The sequence below is a fragment of the Erpetoichthys calabaricus genome, chromosome 5, assembly GCF_900747795.2.
Source record: "Erpetoichthys calabaricus chromosome 5, fErpCal1.3, whole genome shotgun sequence".
Classification (NCBI taxonomy): domain Eukaryota; kingdom Metazoa; phylum Chordata; class Cladistia; order Polypteriformes; family Polypteridae; genus Erpetoichthys; species Erpetoichthys calabaricus.
The window spans coordinates 202071426-202090537 of record NC_041398.2 but is presented as its reverse complement, the minus strand read 5'-3'; the positions used below and the strand labels follow the sequence as shown (position 1 = coordinate 202090537).

At 38.9% G+C, this 19112-nt stretch overlaps 1 protein-coding gene across 1 annotated transcript in view; it reads right to left on the bottom strand.

Moving 5' to 3' along the window:
- LOC114652696 (G-protein coupled receptor 54-like) overlaps nt 1–19112 on the bottom strand; it is a 70505-nt gene that overhangs the window by 8946 nt on the left and 42447 nt on the right. The window contains exons 3-4 of the mRNA XM_028803025.2: nt 15448–15583; nt 13706–13944 (exon numbers count right to left, since the gene is read on the bottom strand). Of these exons, the coding sequence (XP_028658858.2) occupies nt 13706–13944; nt 15448–15583 (375 nt within the window). The remainder of the gene's footprint in view (nt 1–13705; nt 13945–15447; nt 15584–19112) is intronic.

Genomic DNA, 19112 nt, shown 5'->3' with positions numbered 1-19112 from the left:
TCCACCAGGTGGCAGTACGAGATATTATCACAGGGAAAACAGGTTCAGCTTCGCTGTGTTGTGAATTGCCTGGAACACCCATTTAACTCCAATGTCACCTTACCACAATCTCTGAAAAGGATGTTTAATGATTAAATCCATTAGTCCAGGGATTTGTCCATTTCAGCTATTATTAGGCATGAGACTGAAACAATCCCTGGACGAGGCATCTGCTCATCGCAAGGTGAATACAAGCACACACACATACATGCTGGCGTCATTTTAGTGTAACCAAATCTGCATATTTTTGGAAGGAAACCGAAGCACACTGTGGAAACCCAGCAGGAAAACATGTAAACTCCAGGCAGGGAATATCAGTGACGTGACTCCCTGCAAGACAGGAGCGCTAACGCTCAGCCACAGTGTCACCCCCATGTGTGTCATTATTAACAGTATTCATTATTTAAACAAAATTACCGATTTATCTGTAAAATGTAACATATATACTTCAGTGCATTTCATCATGAAAGTGATATAAAGTATAAATCTAAGGATTCTAAATGTGCAGAGAGTTGGAATATCATACGTTTAATGTGCTAAGTGTGGCGATCTATTGCTGTTTGCCACTGCTGTCAGTACCGGAGGAAGCCCTAGAAAAAAAGATGGCACAGAAGAAGGTATGTGAGACTTTTAAAATGTATCGTGTCATTACGATCAGGAATATGCAACGCTTGAATATAAAAGCACCACGAATGCATCTGTATTTTGCCATTTTGCTTCACCACTTTGAACCATTAACAAGCGCGCACACTGATCTCGTAGGATCCGCAAAGCGGGTTTCTGTCACATGTAGATAGTAACCAGAGACTCTGATGTCACATTCCAACTTTTAACACACTGTGCCCCCCGACTTTTTGCTGGGACTGCAACTCGCATATGCGGCGCGTTAATTTCTGAGTACCTGTTCAGAGGACACATCAAATAAACGCTGGAAACGCGTGGCAGCCATGATGCGGGCGCATACGCGTTCTGAGCGTGAAGTATAAATGAGACCTAAGAGTAGACAACTGGCTGCTGAACACAATGGATTCTCTACTGCACAAGAAGCTAAAGTGAGGATCTTGAGCAGAGATTTGAGAAATGTTGAGTATTTACTTTACAAAAAAACGTTTAAATTACATTAATGAACTCCAGAGGAGAGCAGGCTACCTGGACAAATGCCCAGTAAATAAAGAAAAGGCGTGTGGCTAAGCCATATTTAATAAAAAGTGCAACAGACATCTACTAGTGCCATATTCCTTGGAGAATGGAAAACTAAAGTCAGTAGGATGAATGTGGCACTGCAGGAGCATGTAAATGTTAATGAGGCTCTGCATCCCATCAGCTAAACTTATCCAAATTACCCACCTCATGCCAAGTAATTTAACTTTCTGCACCAATGGAAGTATGCAACCAAATGTGTATTTTATCTCACACAGAATAATAATTGGATGGATTATTTCAGGTATTATTTTCTATCTGATACTGTGCATTTGTAAAGGATTAGGAGAGGTGGAAAGATTCAGCATTTTGAGAGACATTACTAGCATTATGTAGAACCTAAATCTTACACACACAAGGTTATTGTAAAAACCTGTGTTTTAGCCAGCTGTACATCTCAAACATCAATTTACAAGCACCAGTTGTCACAATATTATTGCAGGATGTTCTTTTACTTGCAGTTTTCATTTGTCAGAACATCTGGATTTGTTTCAGCTCATTTTATTGCAATTGTTATTAAATTCTAGTGTGATGTAATTTCAATATTTTCTTATACTCTTTTGAGAAATGCTAGTGCATTTTTCCATTGATAACCATTCATACTGTTGATGGTAACAATGCACAGTGCTTGACATGTAGACTAATGAGCAAAGGTGGCTGTTTCTAAAGACCTGCATCTGAATTTTGGAATATTAAAAATAAAATGTGATAGGTATTGATAAAAGCAAAGCAAGAAAAGGAATATAGGTTTGCTTAGCAACACATTCCGTTATGTTTTGAATTTGGTAAACAGTTCTGAAGATTTATGTGTATAAGACTTCTGCCTATGAACAATATCTTTCACTATTCTCCAAGAAATAACAATATTGTTCCTCCTTGATGCTTAAATCATTCCAAAGTCCATTATGAAATTAACTTAATACCAATAATTCCATTAAGCAAGCAGTAATCCTCCCATTTTTTGTATCCTTTGTCCTTATACAGAAAACAACTATTACAAAGCAGATCTTTTACACATGTTTCTCTACTTTCACCTCTGTCCTCAATCCTCCATCATCTCCATCCTCAGCCTTATTGACTACTGATGGCTTTGCCATCTTTTTTCAGGAAAAGGTGTCTGTCATCAGCAGTCAATTTTTGTCACCCCCTCCTGCCAGTCTACTTCCTCCTAATCATATGACAGCAGTGTCTTTCTTCCCTCTTTTTTAAGTCACTTTGAATAAAAGTTTCTGCTCAGCAAAAAAAAAATGTACTGTAAAATAAGGAACCAATCGTTTCACGCCTGGAATGTGGCTCCATAGCTGCAATGTTTAAATTGTTCTTAATTTCTTTACAGTACTCTTTACAAATTACATTAATTCATTCTTCTGAGTTTTGTTCTCTGTCAGCTCCTAGATGCAACACATAATTGCTTAATCAAGTACTGAATGAAAATAAATATACACATTAAATAATTTCTATTTGAATATGTCTTGTCAGTGTCAAAACATATCAGAATTAATAATAATAATAATAATAACAAAAATTGGTACTGCAGTGAATGTTCTCCTCATTACTAAGTAGGTTTCCTCTTGGTGCTCTGATTTCCTCCCACAGTCTAAATACATGAAGGTTAGGATGACTTACAATGCTAAATTGGCTGTGGTGTGTGCATGTTCACCCGCTATGGACTGGTATCCTGTCCAGGTGTTGTTCCTATCTTGCACCTGATGATTGTGTGATAGGCTCCAGCTGCTCTCTGATCCTGCCCTGGACAGACGGATGGATGGATTTATCCATGTGAGAGAAACAACTGCAAAAAATAGTATATTCCTCCTTTGAATTATCATTGATAACTGATAAATTATTGGCTGGCAACTGCAGAACATCTGAATGTTTTGTCTGTAATATGTACAACATGATGTTAGCTGAGTTTCAGCAATTATATGGGCCTTAGCACTAAGTTAAAAATATGGACAACAATTGCTAACCTCTGTACAGTTTACTAATGATAAGGCAGGAGGTTAACTAAAGGAAAAATTTAAACTCAGAAAGCATAATAAGTATTAGATATGCTGTGGTGCTGAACACAGCAAGATTCCAAATTAAATAAGTCGTTTTCATTGTATTATGTGCTGGAAAGCTGGAGTTGCACAAACCTTTGCTTAATAAGGACTCCGAGCCTGAACTCAGTGAAGAGCCCTGAGAAACATTAAATAAACCGTTGCCTGCTGAAAGTAAATGAAATACTTAATAAAACAGCCATAGGGTATATGACATTAATCTTGCTAATGAAACAACCATAGCATATATAACATTAATCTTGCTGTATATTACCATGTGTATTTTTCTTTCAAATATCACAGATAGCCCTTTCATTACCATAGACCTCTATATCTAGCTCTAACTTGAGGCTCTGTCAATGACAGCTTACTGTGTTTATGTTGTAGCTGACTCTTTTGTATAGACTCTATTATAATTATGCTGCCTCTGCTATGCTTTCAATTGTTACTGTCAATTTCATTTCTACAGCACATTCACTTTCATTTTCTTTTCATTTTCATTCAGTCACTTGTCTAGTACTTATCTTTTATTCTACTGAATCATTTTGTTTTGCTTTGTATTATATTCTTTTGAGTTTTGTAAAGTGTCTGGTGATCCAATTCCATGTCAAAGGTCTTTTTGAAAATAAAGACTGAGTGTTTGGTTGATATAATTTTCTTAGCGTAACTTTAGCAGGGAAAAAATGCTTTTCTGCCTTTAACAGTTTCAGCCTTTTGTTATTTAATGCTCATGCCCTCTCACATGTGCTAAAATAAATCAATTATGGCTTGTGGAATAACCTTTTACTTCCAGTACATAAACATCTGCTAGATTAGTAATTAGGTGACAAAAGGTCAAACCTTATATATATTTACAGAGAATTAGCCCATAATATGCACATATACAGACTGCCAAGTCATTCTGTGGACAACATGTAACTATGGTACAGTACTTTTGATTTAATGAAGGTGTATAGCGCATCACTATAATTCAATGCATACAATTCCTATACAGTATATTTTCTATGTTCTTTTAGCCATTTTGTGAGTACAGCTTTATTGTATATCTATACATTTGCTTCATCTTGTAAAAAGTATTTAACTGTATTCAAATATGTAAGTACAGAAATGCATTTACTTGTGAAATATGGAATAACTTGATGGTAAAATCAAACTTTAGATCTGATACAAAATGCAAAAAGCCTTAAAAAAAGCTTTTCTTTAAAGCACCACTTTAGGGAAGCAGATAAGCTTTTAATTTGCAGTTGAGTGATATGCTGTTTTCATGTTTTCCCAAATAAACAGCAATTTTCATATTTTTGTCTGAATAGTTTATATGTTATTTTTTTATTCTACTCTGAAATATTGACTGGCACTTCTGGCAACATGTTGCTGACAGGAAATCAGCCAGATTGACCATATATTACAAATGAATTGTGACGGTGCTGCATGAATTCCTTTGGTTCTTGGCTTGAATCCGGACAGGCTGATATAGGTTGTAGCCCCTTAAAACATGGATTAAGCAGGTTTAGAAAAGTGGACTGATGGAAGAAAATGCAGTACAGTACACATAAAAAGGAGCCTTCGACATCTGAGATATAAAGTATTTAAAAGGTGACCTTTCAGAAATGAGGACTGCCTTTAAGAGAACATAATCAGCATGAGGAGCATGTTTCCATAGAAGAGAATAATACAAGAAACAAGCCTGAGTTAAAAGGACTAAAAAGGTATTACTTTATGAGACCTGATCAATTCATTTCAAATCATTATGCACAGCCAAAAATAAATGGAATATACATATTACACAAATTGAAGTGATAATTTTCCAGTTAAAAAGAAGGGTAGGACATTGGGTTTTAGAATTTAAGCATGTTGTGGGTATGATGCTTTGGCATGGGCAGTACATGTTAATACTGTGTCATGCACGTGTGCCTGTAGATCATCCTGAGGGCTCCTCTAAGGTATCTAGTACCATCTCAGGCTGAGAGGGGCCACTGTCACTAGCTATATCCTCTGCTTTTCCTTCAGAAGCACAGAGAAGATGCCCCCAGAAGGTATCTGACTCTGCATCATCTGTTTTTTCCGCAATAAACTGCAAACTGGTTGAAGGAGAAAGAGCACTGCGAGCAAAGCACAGTAACATTGATCTTAACTTAAGCCCGTCTTTGGATACTTTGTTGATATTATTTTGTTGCTTTTGCGCCTAGCAGTGCCTGAATTTTTGTTATCATCTGAAGAAGTAATCAGGGATGACCAATTTTGTGCCCCAACATTCTTCTGCTTGGGATATGCAATTCTTCACTCGCCCACAGCTGTCATTGTGCAAATCCTCACATTCAATCTAAACAAATGGCAAAAATATTTAAAAAATCCACAAGAGCTGTATGATAATAGCATAAGAATATGCTCAAATTTCCCATTATCTTGACAGCAGTGGGTTGGAGAGGGTAGTTAGAGTTCTGATTCCCATCAAGACTATTTTGCTACAGACGGAGCCAGAATTGCTTTCATTATACTTATTGCTTATCAGCCACAGCATTAAAATCACTAACAGGTGAAATATCTAACATTAATTATCTTGTTACAATGGTACCTGCCAAGGGGTGGGGTATATTAGGAAGTGTAGATGCCACAGGGGCAGGACAGGCATCCTGGCCAGAAGAGGGAATGGTTCCTTACCCGGACGGGAGACTCCTAACAGGCAGATGGGTGTTCTCGCTGGGGAGGAAAAGGGATCAGACCCAGAAGGAAGGACCAGAAGAGATGGACGGACAGCCCACTGAAAACGAGAAATGGCGCTGGGGTTTTTTTTCTCCCCCAGCACTCTAGATGACAGCAGCCCCAGATATCTATGCCCACTGGGTGCCGTGAGAGGGCACTGCAAGGAAAAAAGCTCCCTGTTATAATGGACTTCCATGTGACCTGGAAGTGCTTCCATCGGGCAATCACCCTGGCACCGGAAGTACTCCCGGGCCTGTAATAAAAGGGGCCACACTTCCTTATTCAGGTGAGTCAGAGCTGGGAGGAAAAGAGGCAACACTCGCCTGAAGGAGGGCAGTGTGGTAGTAAGACTTGGAAGGAGAGAGAGATTTTGTGTTTAAGGAGAGAGAAACCTGTGTTTTGGTGCTTTTGTTACTGGTTTAAGGAACAATCTGGTGAATAAAACGATCTTTATTTGAACCCGGGACCATGTTTGTGCGTTCATGTCAGGGTTTGGGCTCGCCGACACCCGCTTTCCATCACAGCAGCAGGTTAACATTCAGTTCTTGAAGATGATGTGTTGGAATCAGGAAAAATGGTCAAGTGTAATGATCTAAGCGACTTTGACAACCGCCAAATTGTGATGGCTAGACAACTGGGTCATGGCATCTTCAAAACACCAGATCATGTGTGGTGTTCCTGGTATGCAGTTGTTAATACCTACTAAAAGTGATCTAAGGAAGGACAGCCAGTGAACCGATATCAGAATCATGGGTGCCCAAGGCTAATTGCATGTGGCATGCAAAGGCTAGCCCACCTGGTCCAACCCCACAGAAGAGCTACTGGGCTCAAATTGCTGAAAAACAATGCTGGCCATGAGAGAAATGTGACAGAACACACAGTGTACTGCAGTTTGCTGTGTAGCCACAGAGTTGGTCAGGGTGCCCACACTGACACCTATCCATTACTGAAAACACCTACAATGGGCATGTAAGCATCAAAACTGGACCATGGACCAGTGGAATAAGGTGGCTTGGTTTGATGAATCATGTTTTTTTTCTAATTTTACATTATGTGGATAGCCAGGTACATGTGCATCATTTGCCTGGAGAAGAGATGGTAGCAGAATGCACTATGGGGGAAGGAAAGTTGGCAAAGGCAGTGTGATGCTCTTGGCAATGTTCTGCTCTGAGACCTTAGGTTCTGCATTCATCTGGGTGTTACTTTGACACATACTACCTACCTAAAGATTGTTGCAGACCATGTAAACCCCTTTATGGCAAAAGATACCCTGATGGCAGTGGCCTTTTTCAGCAGGATAATGTACTCTGCCACACTGCAAAAATTGTTCAGGGATGGTTTGAGAAAAATGACAGAGTTTAAGGTGTTGACCAGGCCTCCAACTGGTAAAGTCTAGGTGCCAGATACCACAGGACACCTTCAGAGGTCTTGTGGAGTCCATGATTTGAGGGAGTTTTGACAGCATGAGAGAGAATATACAATATTTAGCAGGTGGTTTTAATTTTGTGGATGATCAATGTATGACTTCTGCATGGCAAATCTTTACATAGTGCAACAGCAATGTTTAATAATGGAAATCCCAGCTTCTAGAGACGGATTTGAGGCTTCTGAAAAAAACAATGGGACACAATTTGAAAGGAAATTTAATCTGTTGTTGAAATTATTCATTTTACATATTGGCATCTAATTCATATGAACCCAGAAACATAAACTGACTCTTGGGATGTGGAATGTCACTTGTCTTGGTGGGGAAGGGGGAGCCAGAGTTGGTGGGTGAGGTGGAGAGATACCAACTAGATATAGTTGGGCTCACGTTCACTCATCTCACTTGGTTCTGGAACCAAACCCCTCGAAGGAGGCTGGACTCTCCTTTACCCTGAAGTTGTCTGGTGGGGTAAGGCATCAGGCGGGAGTGGGGTTCTTTATTGAGTGCCTGACTGGTTGATGCCATGTTAGAGTTTGTGCCGGAGAATGAGGGGGCTGTCTCTGTGCGGCTGAAGGTTGCAGTGGGGAGGACTCTGACTGCCATATACGCCTATGCATCAAATGTCAGTTTGGAGTACCAGGCCTTCTTGGGGTCACTGGAGGGGATCCTGAAAAGGGTCCCAGCGGGGGATTCCATAGTTCTGCTGGGAGACTTCAAAGCCCATGCAGGTAATGATAGAATCATCTGGGGAGGCATGATTGGGAGGAATGGTCTCCCTGATCTAAACCTGAGCCGTGTTTTGTTATTGGACTTCTGTGCTATGTCCATATAGGACTTCTGTGCTATGCCCATGGTTTGTCCATAATGGACATCATGTTCGAACATAAGTGTACCTGGTAAGAGAGCACCTTAAGGCAAAGATCTGTGATCAATTTCCTAATCATATCATCACATTTGCGGACATATGTCATGGACACTCGGGTGAAGAGAGAGGCAGAGTTGTCAACTGATCACCACCTTGTGGTAAGTTGTGTCAGATGGTGGGAGAGATACCTGGGCAGACATGGTAACCCCAAGTAAGTAGTGAGGGAGGCCTGAGAATGTTTGGGAGATGCCCCTGCCTAGAAGACATTCTATTCCAACCTCTGAAAGAGCTTTTCCAGCATCCTAGGGGAGGCTGGGGACATACCTGTAGAGTCCGAATGGGCCTTGTTCAATACCTCCATTGTGGAAGTGACTGCAAAGTATTGCAGCCTGAAGGCCATAGATGCCTCTCAAGGTAGCAACCCAGGGACCCAATCGTGGTGAGGGATGCCATCTGGCTGAAAAAGGAGGCCTTCCGTGTATTGCAAGCAAGGGAGGCTCCTGAAGCAGCAGGGTGATGCCAACAAGCCAAATAGGCTGCAGCCTTGGTGGTCAGGGAAACAAAAAACCTGGGTGTGAGGGAGTTCAAAAAGACCTTAGAAATTGACTGTCAATTGGGCTGAAAGATGTTCTGGCAAACCATCGGGCGACCCAAAAAAGGGAGGTAGGGATTTACCTAGGTTGTTCTCAGCAATGGTGGAGAAGTGCTGACCCAGCCTGAGGATTTTGTCTGGCAGTAGAAGAAACACTTTGTGGAGCTTCTGAACACGATGAACATGGCTTCTGTGGAGGAGGCAGAACCAGAAGCTAATGGGGGATCAATGCCCATTTCTCTGAGGGAGGTCACTGAACTAGTTAAGCAACTCCACAGTGGCAAAGCCCCAGGGACTGATGAGATCCTCCCTGAAATGCTGAAGGCTCTGGACATTGTTGGACTGCCATGGCTGACATGCCTGTTCAGTGTTGCATGGTCATAGGGAGCTGTTTCTGTTGAGTGGCAGACCGGGGTGGTGGTCCCCATATTTAAAAAGGGGAACAGGAGATTGGGCTCCAACTATTGGGGGATCACAGTCCTCATCCTCCCTGGGAAAGCTTATGCCAGTATACTAGAAAGGAGACTCCGCCCAGTCATGGAATCTCAGATTCAGGAGGAGCAATGTGGGTTCCGTCCAGTAAGTGGAACAGTGGACCCACACTTTACCCTCACAAGGATTCTGTAGGAGGCATGGGGTATGCTCAATTGGTCTACCTATGTTTTGTGGACTTAGAGAAGGCATATAACCGTGTTTCGCTTCCCGGGTCCGCCCTGCGTGGAGTTTGCATGTTCTCCCCGTGTCTGCGTGGGTTTCCTCCGGGCGCTCCGGTTTCCTCCCACAGTCCAAAGACATGCAGGTTAGGTGGATTGGCGATTCTAAATTGGCCCTAGTGTGTGCTTGGTGTGTGGGTGTGTTTGTGTGTGTCCTGCGGTGGGTTGGCACCCTGCCCAGGATTGGTTCCCTGCCTTGTGCCCTGTGTTGGCTGGGATTGGCTCCAGCAGACCCCCGTGACCCTGTGTTCGGATTCAGCGGATTGGAAAATGGATGGATGGATGGATATAACCGTGTTCTTCGAGAGATGCTGTGGGGGGTACTGGAAGATTATGAGGTTCTGGGGCACCTAGTAAGGGCTAGTTGGTCCTTGTATAATCACAATGAGAGCTGTGTCCACATCTTTGGAAAAACATCAGCACTGCTTCCAGTGGGTGTGGGACTCCACCAGGGTTGTGCTTTGGCACCTATCCTGTTTGTTGGTTTTCATGGTCAGGATTATCAAGACGCAGTTGGGGAGGGGGGTCCAGTTCAGTGACCTTAGAATCGCATCATTGGTTTTTGCAGATGATGTGGTCCTGTTGGCTTCGTCAGGCTGCTAACTCCAGCATGCACTGGGATGGTTTGCGACTAAGTGTGATGTGGCAGGTGTGAGGATCAGCTCCTCCAAATATTAATTTATGGTCCTCATTAGGAAAAAGGTGGACTGTCCTCTCAGATTGGAAGGTGAGATACTGCCTCAAGTGAAAGAGTTTAAATATATCTTGTAGTTAGGCTGTCGCTGTACTGATCTGTAGTGGGGAAGAAGGAGGTGAGTCAGAAAGCAAAGCTCTTGATTTAGCAGTCGATCTACGTCCCTACTGTCACCTATGGTCATGAGCCTTAGGTAATGAGAGAAAGAATGAAATCATGGGTACAAGCAGCCAGAATGAGTGGCTGGGCTCTCCCTTAGAGACAGGGTGAGAAGCACAGACTTCCGGGAGAAGCTCAGAGTAGAGCTGCTGACCCTCCAAATAAAGAGGAGCCAGTTGAGGTGGTTTGGGCATCTGATATGGATACCTCCTCGACACCTCCCTGTGGAGGTATTAGAGGCATGACCAGCTGGAAGGAGACCCCAGGGAAGACCCAGAGCTTGTTGGGAGGATTATATCTCCCAGATGGCCTGGGAATACCTTGTGATTCCACAGTATAAGTTGGCAATTGTGGCTGGGGGAAAAGGTCAATTGGGCCTCACTGCTAAGACCGTTGTCCCTGTGACCCTGCTTCAGATAAGTGGTGGAAAATGAATGAATATATGAATAAATCTAATTTAGATGGAAGAATACACTTTCATAGCTATATTTCATGATTGTTTATCCAAAAAAGTGTCATTATTTCATCTGGCTTTAAAGAGAGAGTGTAGGAGGCATAACGGTGTAAGTATCAACAGTCAGATATATATTTGAATCTAAAAAAGCAGCTCTAAATTGTATTATACAATTGTTCAAAAATACACTCAAAATGGGCTGATTCTCCCCTTGCCTACGTAATGATTTGTCTTAAATACACTTTCCCTTAATTTCCACTGGTCTTCTGGAGTACATGATTCACCCTTTAGCTGAAAATATTTTGCTGGATCTACTTTATCAATGCCTTTAAGGATTCCAAAGAGCTTGAGACTGAACAGATGTAATTCTCCAAATCTGTCAGTGTATGACAGGGGTGGCCAACTCCGAACCTGGAGAGCCACAGTGGCTAAATATTTTCTTAATTAGTGACTAGTTTTTTTTTAGTTTTTTTCTTTTTTTAAATTAACTTCATTTAATTTACCCTTTAAATCAGGGCTGAGCAAGATTGGTCTTGTAGGGCTGCAGTGGCTTCAGGTTTTTGTTCCAACCCAATTGCTTCATGAGAAATCATTCATTGCAGATGAAACACTTGTTGCTCAAGTGATTTTTTTCTGCTTCATTTTATTTTTTTTTTTTTTTGTTTTGTTTTTTTTTTTTTGTTCTTTATTTCGCCTTATACAATTTCTTGTATTAGGAATTTGTTAGTTTTCGCATACCCCATGGGGTCAGAGCGCAGGGTCAGCCATTGTACAGCGCCCCTGGAGCAATTGAAGGTTAAGGGCCTTGCTCAAGGGCCCAGCAGAGTAGGATCTCTTTTGGCAGTGACAGGGATTCGAACCGGCAACCTTCGGGATACTGTCTCGCTTGTTAAGATTTTGAACCCTTAATTGCTTGTTTTAGTCTTAAACAGCTGTATTAATTGTTTTAACTGCTCCTTATTTGTAATATGACACAAATAACAAAGGAACCAGCAGTTCCTCATTTAGCTCATCTTCATTTCCACCCGTGTGTATTCATCATTCACTATTTGGTTTAATGAAATACTCAGAAGGAAACTGAAGAGAAAGTGAAGAACTGAAAATTGCTCATTCATTTTAGGCTTCAAATCACTTGCATGATACATGTATCATTAGAAAGGAGAAAGATCTATGATTTAAGAATGAACTGACATGGTGGAGTTAAAACACTAACAAATCTTGAAATTAAATAAGATCTGTTATTGGTGAGGAATTGGCTTCTAATTAGGCAACTGGGTTGGAACAAAAACCTGCAACCACTGCGGCTCTTCAGGATCAGAGTAGGCCCCCCGGTGTATGACATGTTCTTAAGTCCTGGGATGAACCTGGTTGCTCTCCTCTGGACTGCTTCAAGTGCTGCTATGTCTTTTTTTGTGGTGTGTTGACTAGAACTGCACACAGTACTCCAGATGTGATCACACTGGTGCATTATATAGTCTGAGAATAACATCCCTTAATTTATATTCCATAGTTTTTAGAATATAACCTATTTTTGTTTACCTTTTTAATTGTTCCGCACATTGTTTAGATGATGAAAATGTTGTGTCAACACGAAACCCTAGATCCTTTTCGGAGACTGCTTCCTATATGATAGTGTCTCCCATCTTGTATTCATAATTGATGTTCCTTTTGCCCGCATATAGCACTTTACTCTTTTCTACATTAAACTGCATTCTCCAGGTGTTCGCCTAGTTCTGAAGCTTTTCTAGGTTTTTTTGAATTTTCTTTGCTGCCTTCTCATTGTCTGTCATTGTCTCCTCCAGTTTTAGCGTCATCTGCAATTTCTCAGGTCTATTATCCATACCAAAATTAATGTCATTAATATAAATCAGAAAAAGTAGTGATCCAAGAACAAATCCTTGAAGGATTCGACTGATGACCTTGCTCCATTTGGAGTATTCTCTTCTTATTTGTACTTTTTGTCTCCTGCTGGTTAACCATTTTGAGACCCTGTTTCATAAGGTACCTCTGTTGCCCACAGCTGCTAAATTAAAGTCTAAATACATGATATTTATTGTGGCTTCAATAGCAATTTTTTCTCTTTTTGACCTTTCAAATGCTTTTTTGAGCTCTTGATGTAGTTTCCAGTAATCCTGTCAGAATTATTTGGGTGGTGTTTAATGTTCTTGTACAGTGATCTTTTCAGTTGTATTTTTCTCATAATGTCCTTCTTTACCCTTTTTAGATGATTTTTTAGTTGTTTTGTTTTGTTGGTTTTAAGAATAAACTTATTTTCAGCCTGGATCAGGTTGTCTCTGAAGGGAGACATTCTGATAATTCATGCATTATTGTATAACTGAGCATGTGCTTGGGCAGAATAAAATATGACTTCTAAACACTGGGCATCTTCAGAAGACCATGAAGAAAAATGCTGAAATGTAACTTGACAAGCTGGCAAGGTCAGCAAAAAAACTTGCTGCACTTTAAGTGAATGTTTATTCAGATATGTGTCATTGACACCCTAGAAATCTCTGTCTTGACTATATGTTTTCAGTTTGATTCAGTGTTCATAACCAGAGGATCCCATGCCTTCCATTCTTATAATAACCAAAATCTTTGTAATTTTTGATTAAACACCCTGTTGACTTTTCTATTATGCTTTTATTTACTCCTTATTTTGCTGACTCCATAAGATATTGTTTTAGAAATGGTTCACTATGAAAGTCATCACATAATGTACATGTAACAATAATGACCAATAAATATATAAATCTATAACACAAAGACCTAATGAAGAAATAGCATTAGACTCAGCATGCTGTTACATGCAGTTACACCTTACCTGATAGTTGTTATCAATTGGCTCCACCACTGGTCTGCTCATTCTTTTTAGCATAAATGCATAGCAAACACAAATTGTAATAAGTGGTAGAAGATAAACTGCCAAGAAAGTATAAAGAATAAATGCTTTCTGGTAATAAGGAGAAGGAAAATCTTCAATGCAATATGTCTGGGGTCCAAACCAGTATCCTGTGTCAAGTCTTTGATATATTGCAACAGGAATAGAGACAACAAAAGAACCTAGGAGGAACAAAACAAAAAGAATTTCAGTGAGTTACCTACCAAAGACTAAATTCATTGGATGATTTATTGTAATGTATTTAATACATTTCATTATGCTTGAAGCACTTGGTTAGATCATTTCTCAACTTAGTTTTCCATCATTCAAATTTTTTTATTGGTTTTAAGGATTGTCAAAAACATTGCTCTCTTACACCTTCAGGTAAATAAAATTCTTTGTATTCACACACAGTTTAAGTGTAAAATGTAGTACAAGCCAAACAAAATTAACAGGCAACCACTACTGCCTGCTACTACTGCACTTATAAGTAAAAAAAGTAAATAAATAAGTTTTTAAGGCGTATTGGCTTTTAAGATACATTTTTGCACAGGAAATAACTGCTGCACACATGTTATTTATTTGTATTATGGTTAGCTGTCTGGCTATTAAAGGTTAAATTTAAAACTCTTTCCCACTGTCACTTCAAGGCTGGCCCTTTATTGCTACATTGGCCCATGGTGTCGCTCCATTCCAGAGCCCCAGTAGACCTTAGGGTTTTTGGTCTCCAAAGCAGCTACAGATCCACATTTTATTTAAATGGACAACATAATTCTATTTTTTCTAAACAAGGAACCTGGAGGACTTCTGGCATCTTACAATCCCACTACAGGCTCACATTCACTTAGTATTATCATGTGGTTGGTTTCATTTCCTCTAGTGCAGTAGCTCTCAACTGGGAAAGGGCCAGTAAACTGTGGAAATGATATAGAAAGGGTGTGCAGGTTGCTAAATAAAATCATATTGATTCAAAACTCTTATAAAGATATGATAATGTTTTATGGCTACATTTCAATGACTGTATTAATCATTTATATATTATTTTACATTAGATATGCAAGAGAAATGGCTTATTTTTTATGTTAAACTTTGTCCAGTAATCTATTTCTGCAAATTACGGAGCCGTCTGCAAACAGTTTTTAAGACATTATAGATTATACAAGTCCAAAGAAGATGAAACAAATTCCATTATTTAGCCTTCTCAATGAAATTGCAATATTTGCCTGCAAATTATTCTAAAGGATTACACTTAACTTGCCCTAGAGGTAATCCTTTCATAAAAATGTTAAATATTAAAGAACACAGTCTCTACTTTGAAGATCAGTTTGAAACTAAAAATGCATTTACATTACACTTGTTTTATTCATCATTAAATTATATTCAGAGCTTTGGGAAGTACTTGAACTTAATTTCTCATGTACGTTTTACCTGTCAAAATAAAGTGCAGCACTCTTCCTGTGAAAAGACAGGCTTGACAAGTTATGGAAGACAGGAAAATCACTACATTTAAACCAATTTACTGAAAAGTAAATTATGTGTAACTTGCAATAATCCCAAATTGTTCTTTACTGTTAATTATATAATTCGTCATATGCAGTAGTGTGGGTGTGATAATAGAGATAATATTATTTAGATGAAAAGGAAATGAATTGCAAATAATGCTTGGTTAAACACAAGACAGATACCTATCCAGATGCCAATGCTAACTGCTGTGGCTACTCTGGGGGTGCGATGCCGTAAGGATTGCAATGGGTACACAGTGGTATAGCAGCGATCCACACTCATAGCTGTTAATGTGATGCAGGTGGCTTGTGCTGTAACCTAAAACAAACAAAAAGAAATTAAAAGAACATTAAAAAACAGTATTTTTAACTTTGCTTCTTTTTATTGTAATTTGTTTTAATGATCTATATACAACATCCAGTTGTGTTGTATATACTGCTTTTGAATGCACGATTATTGCCATTGTTCATTAGTGTTAAAACACTGTGAAGTGTTGTTAATTAAAATGATCCTTCTAAAATGAAGACTGATTGACCAGCCATCAACACTAGTTGTCTAGTTGCTTAAAGGCTAGAATCACTCTTTCATGAAGCTCGGGTCTCTTAGCCTCCTGCTGTCTAAATAGAAAGGTGATATAACTTATGTTGTAAGGAAACTAATTAAATAAAATAAAATTAATTCAGGATAACTGTTAATAAGTGGTATATTATATGCTAAGCTGAAGTTGGATATTAGAAAGAGAACATGCCTTTGGCACACTGGCTTGATGAACAAGAGCAACACAGCTCTTAGAATGAATAAAATGAGAGGAAGCTGAAGATCTGGGTGAGAAAATTACTGGTGTCTAATAATTATCTGCATGTTTGGAAGATCACCTGTAATATGGAAGAAAACCTGCTGGATGTATAATGAATGCAAAGATGGTACTTGTGTTGCTTGAAAATTGTTTATAATTTTTACAACAGAAACATTGTGTATCTAATTTGGATTGAACAAAATTCATAGATTCAAAATGAAATAGTAGATAAGGGGGAAGTGTCTGAGCACTTGTCTCTTTGCATGAATGTCATTTGTGGCTCAGGGTGACGTTTCTCCAATGTATTTAAAAAGGCGTGGGGGGGGGGGGTTAGTTATTCTTGGAGGAATTTCAACATAGGTGGAATAATTTATGTATCTTATCACTGACATTTTTTGTTTAATAAACAAAATTGCTGGGGAGTTTGTGTCTTTTGTTTAATAAACAAAAAATAATTGCGGCCTGAAATCAAATCTAAAAAATATTAAGATATCAGTGACACATAAATTCGTTTATACCAAGATCATTCAGGATATTTTCATTTACACAAAATTGGCTTTTGTAACAACTCTTCAAAACATGTTGGCCTCCTAATCACTTTGCTGGGTTCTGTGATATTTGCTATTGATATTTATATTTGTATCAATATATGGAGGAAACATTACACAGTTAATAACACTTACAGGATAATAATATTTAATTTTACAAGTCCAATGAATTTAAATTTCAAATGTGCCATAGGTCTTTTTTTACATTTGTTCCACTTTTAAGACTGCTTATGTGAAATAAAACATATCACTTAAAAGTTAATTATGTATTTGAAGATGAAGTAAGTAAGGAACACTATTTTGTCTTTATTAACCCAACAATTGACACAAATATAGTTATTATTTTCTGAATGAAGCATGCTGTTGCAACAGCCCTGTTAACTGTGCATCTCAGTGATTATGCAGTTATGTTAATGCATTGAAGATCATATCATCAGAGTGGTCTCCCTCGTGCTTCAGAGAATTATGAGCTGAGCCACATGAATGTCTGGCCAGTGTGAAATGTTTTGAAGCACTAAATAAATATATTTTATTTTGGAATGGGACAGATTATTTTGTTACCTTTGTGGAATAGCCACAGGTATGGATAACTAGGTTAGAAAATGTATGAATGGTTGAATGAATAAACATAGTTAGGTCCATTTAATTCAAAAAATAAATGTGAAGCCTCCATTCATTTATCGAGGTTACGTATGGAAGTGTATCAAAAATTGACTAATTGTACTATCAGTTGTAGCTTAATTATTGAAAAGCGTGACGTACGTTAAAATGAAAAGTAACAGCAATCATGTTTTTTATTTCAGAACTAATACCATAATGGGATAAATGCAGTGGCGGACTGTGCATTTCACACCTAGGCCTTCAGTAGTGCTCCGTCTGAATCAACCCGCCCCTCAAAAACCATCTTAATATGCAAAAATACAGTATAAAGAGCTGTTGCATCGCAGATAGATAACTCCTGTAGCCACAATAAATGCCTTTATTGAATAGACAAACCGGGGGTGAACAAGTTCCTTTCTACTGCAGCTACAGCCCGTGACACACATAAAAAACATCAATAATAACTCATAAACTTGCAATATTATTTAGGAAAATTGCAACATTTTACTCACCAATAATTCAGATTATTTGTAAACAAAATCCATCCTCCTGTCTTTCCTCAAAAACAGTTCAATTACTCTTTCGTTCAGATTATCCGTGCACTTCAGTTCCATCACCAAGTCCCTTTCTGTCACCATCGAAGCTAATGCTGAAAGTCAAACCTGCCCTGTCGTATTTCTGGCATCAGTTTTAATTCGCTTTAGGGGTGAAAATGTCTGCTCGACAGAAGCAGTGGACACGGGAATGGTCACTGCCAAACATACCAATGTGTACAGCTGCCCCATGATGCTCTCATTCAGATTTATCTATTACACCATTCGCACCATCCTATCCAATCAACGGGTATGAATACGGTGACGTTGCCGTACACCTGCTAGAGGGCCCTAGTGAAACCAACTCAAAATCTGATTGATTGAAGCAACAGTTTAATCGACATTTATTTTGTGTTAGAGGGTCTGCAGAATGGATTGTGAAGGCCTCCTGGGCAGACTTCTTTGATTTTGACCCTGCCTGGCAACAAATGATGGCTGAAATGTGATTGATTAAATGCTTTAATATGAAAATACATGTCTGGAAGCAGCACAACCATCGGAAAAGCTATGAAAGGAAGCGGACAGACTATTTGGAATTATTTAATAAGTATTCATGGACAAAATATAATTAATATCAGTTTGTGATTCAGATATTTTTTTAGGCCAGCAGAGAAGGCCTTGCAGGCCCTGACGGCCCGCCACTGGATAAATGTGGCAACAACAAAAGCCTTCTTGCTTTGAAAGAGTAGTGCAGTTTTAACTTTATTAATTTATTATTTTTTATATTTTAACTTTATTATGTAAAAAAACTAAATAAAAAATTAATCTTAGTAATTAAATGTAAATGTGATTTAACCACACAAACATTTGCAAATATGGAGCTGTTAAATGATAAACTTATTGCTAGTGCAGTGACCAGCAGACAGGAACCTTTACAGCTACATGTACTGTAGTGTTTATTGTGTACCACAATCAATATGTCCGTAACATGTGTCTCTCTCATCTTTGTACTCATGATGCAATCAAAATGCCATGTAGTGATGAAAAAGAACTTCATGTAATTTTCTTACATTCACAAACAACTGAGTTGAGTATTCTTTTAAATTACTTGTAGATAGTCTTCACCATTTTTGTGGAGACATTAAAGAGAAGTGATAAAAAATTCAAAATGAATGTCAGGATAAGAAGCTACATTTTGCAGCAACTGACCCCATTTTCAATCAATTGAATATTAAAAAACGTTTCTGTCTCTGTAAATCTAATTCCTTAAAAATGTTATAATTTTAAGGCTGAACATCGCATTGAACAAAATATTAACATATCTATACATATTAATAAAAGGCAAAGCCCTCACTGACTCACTGACTGAC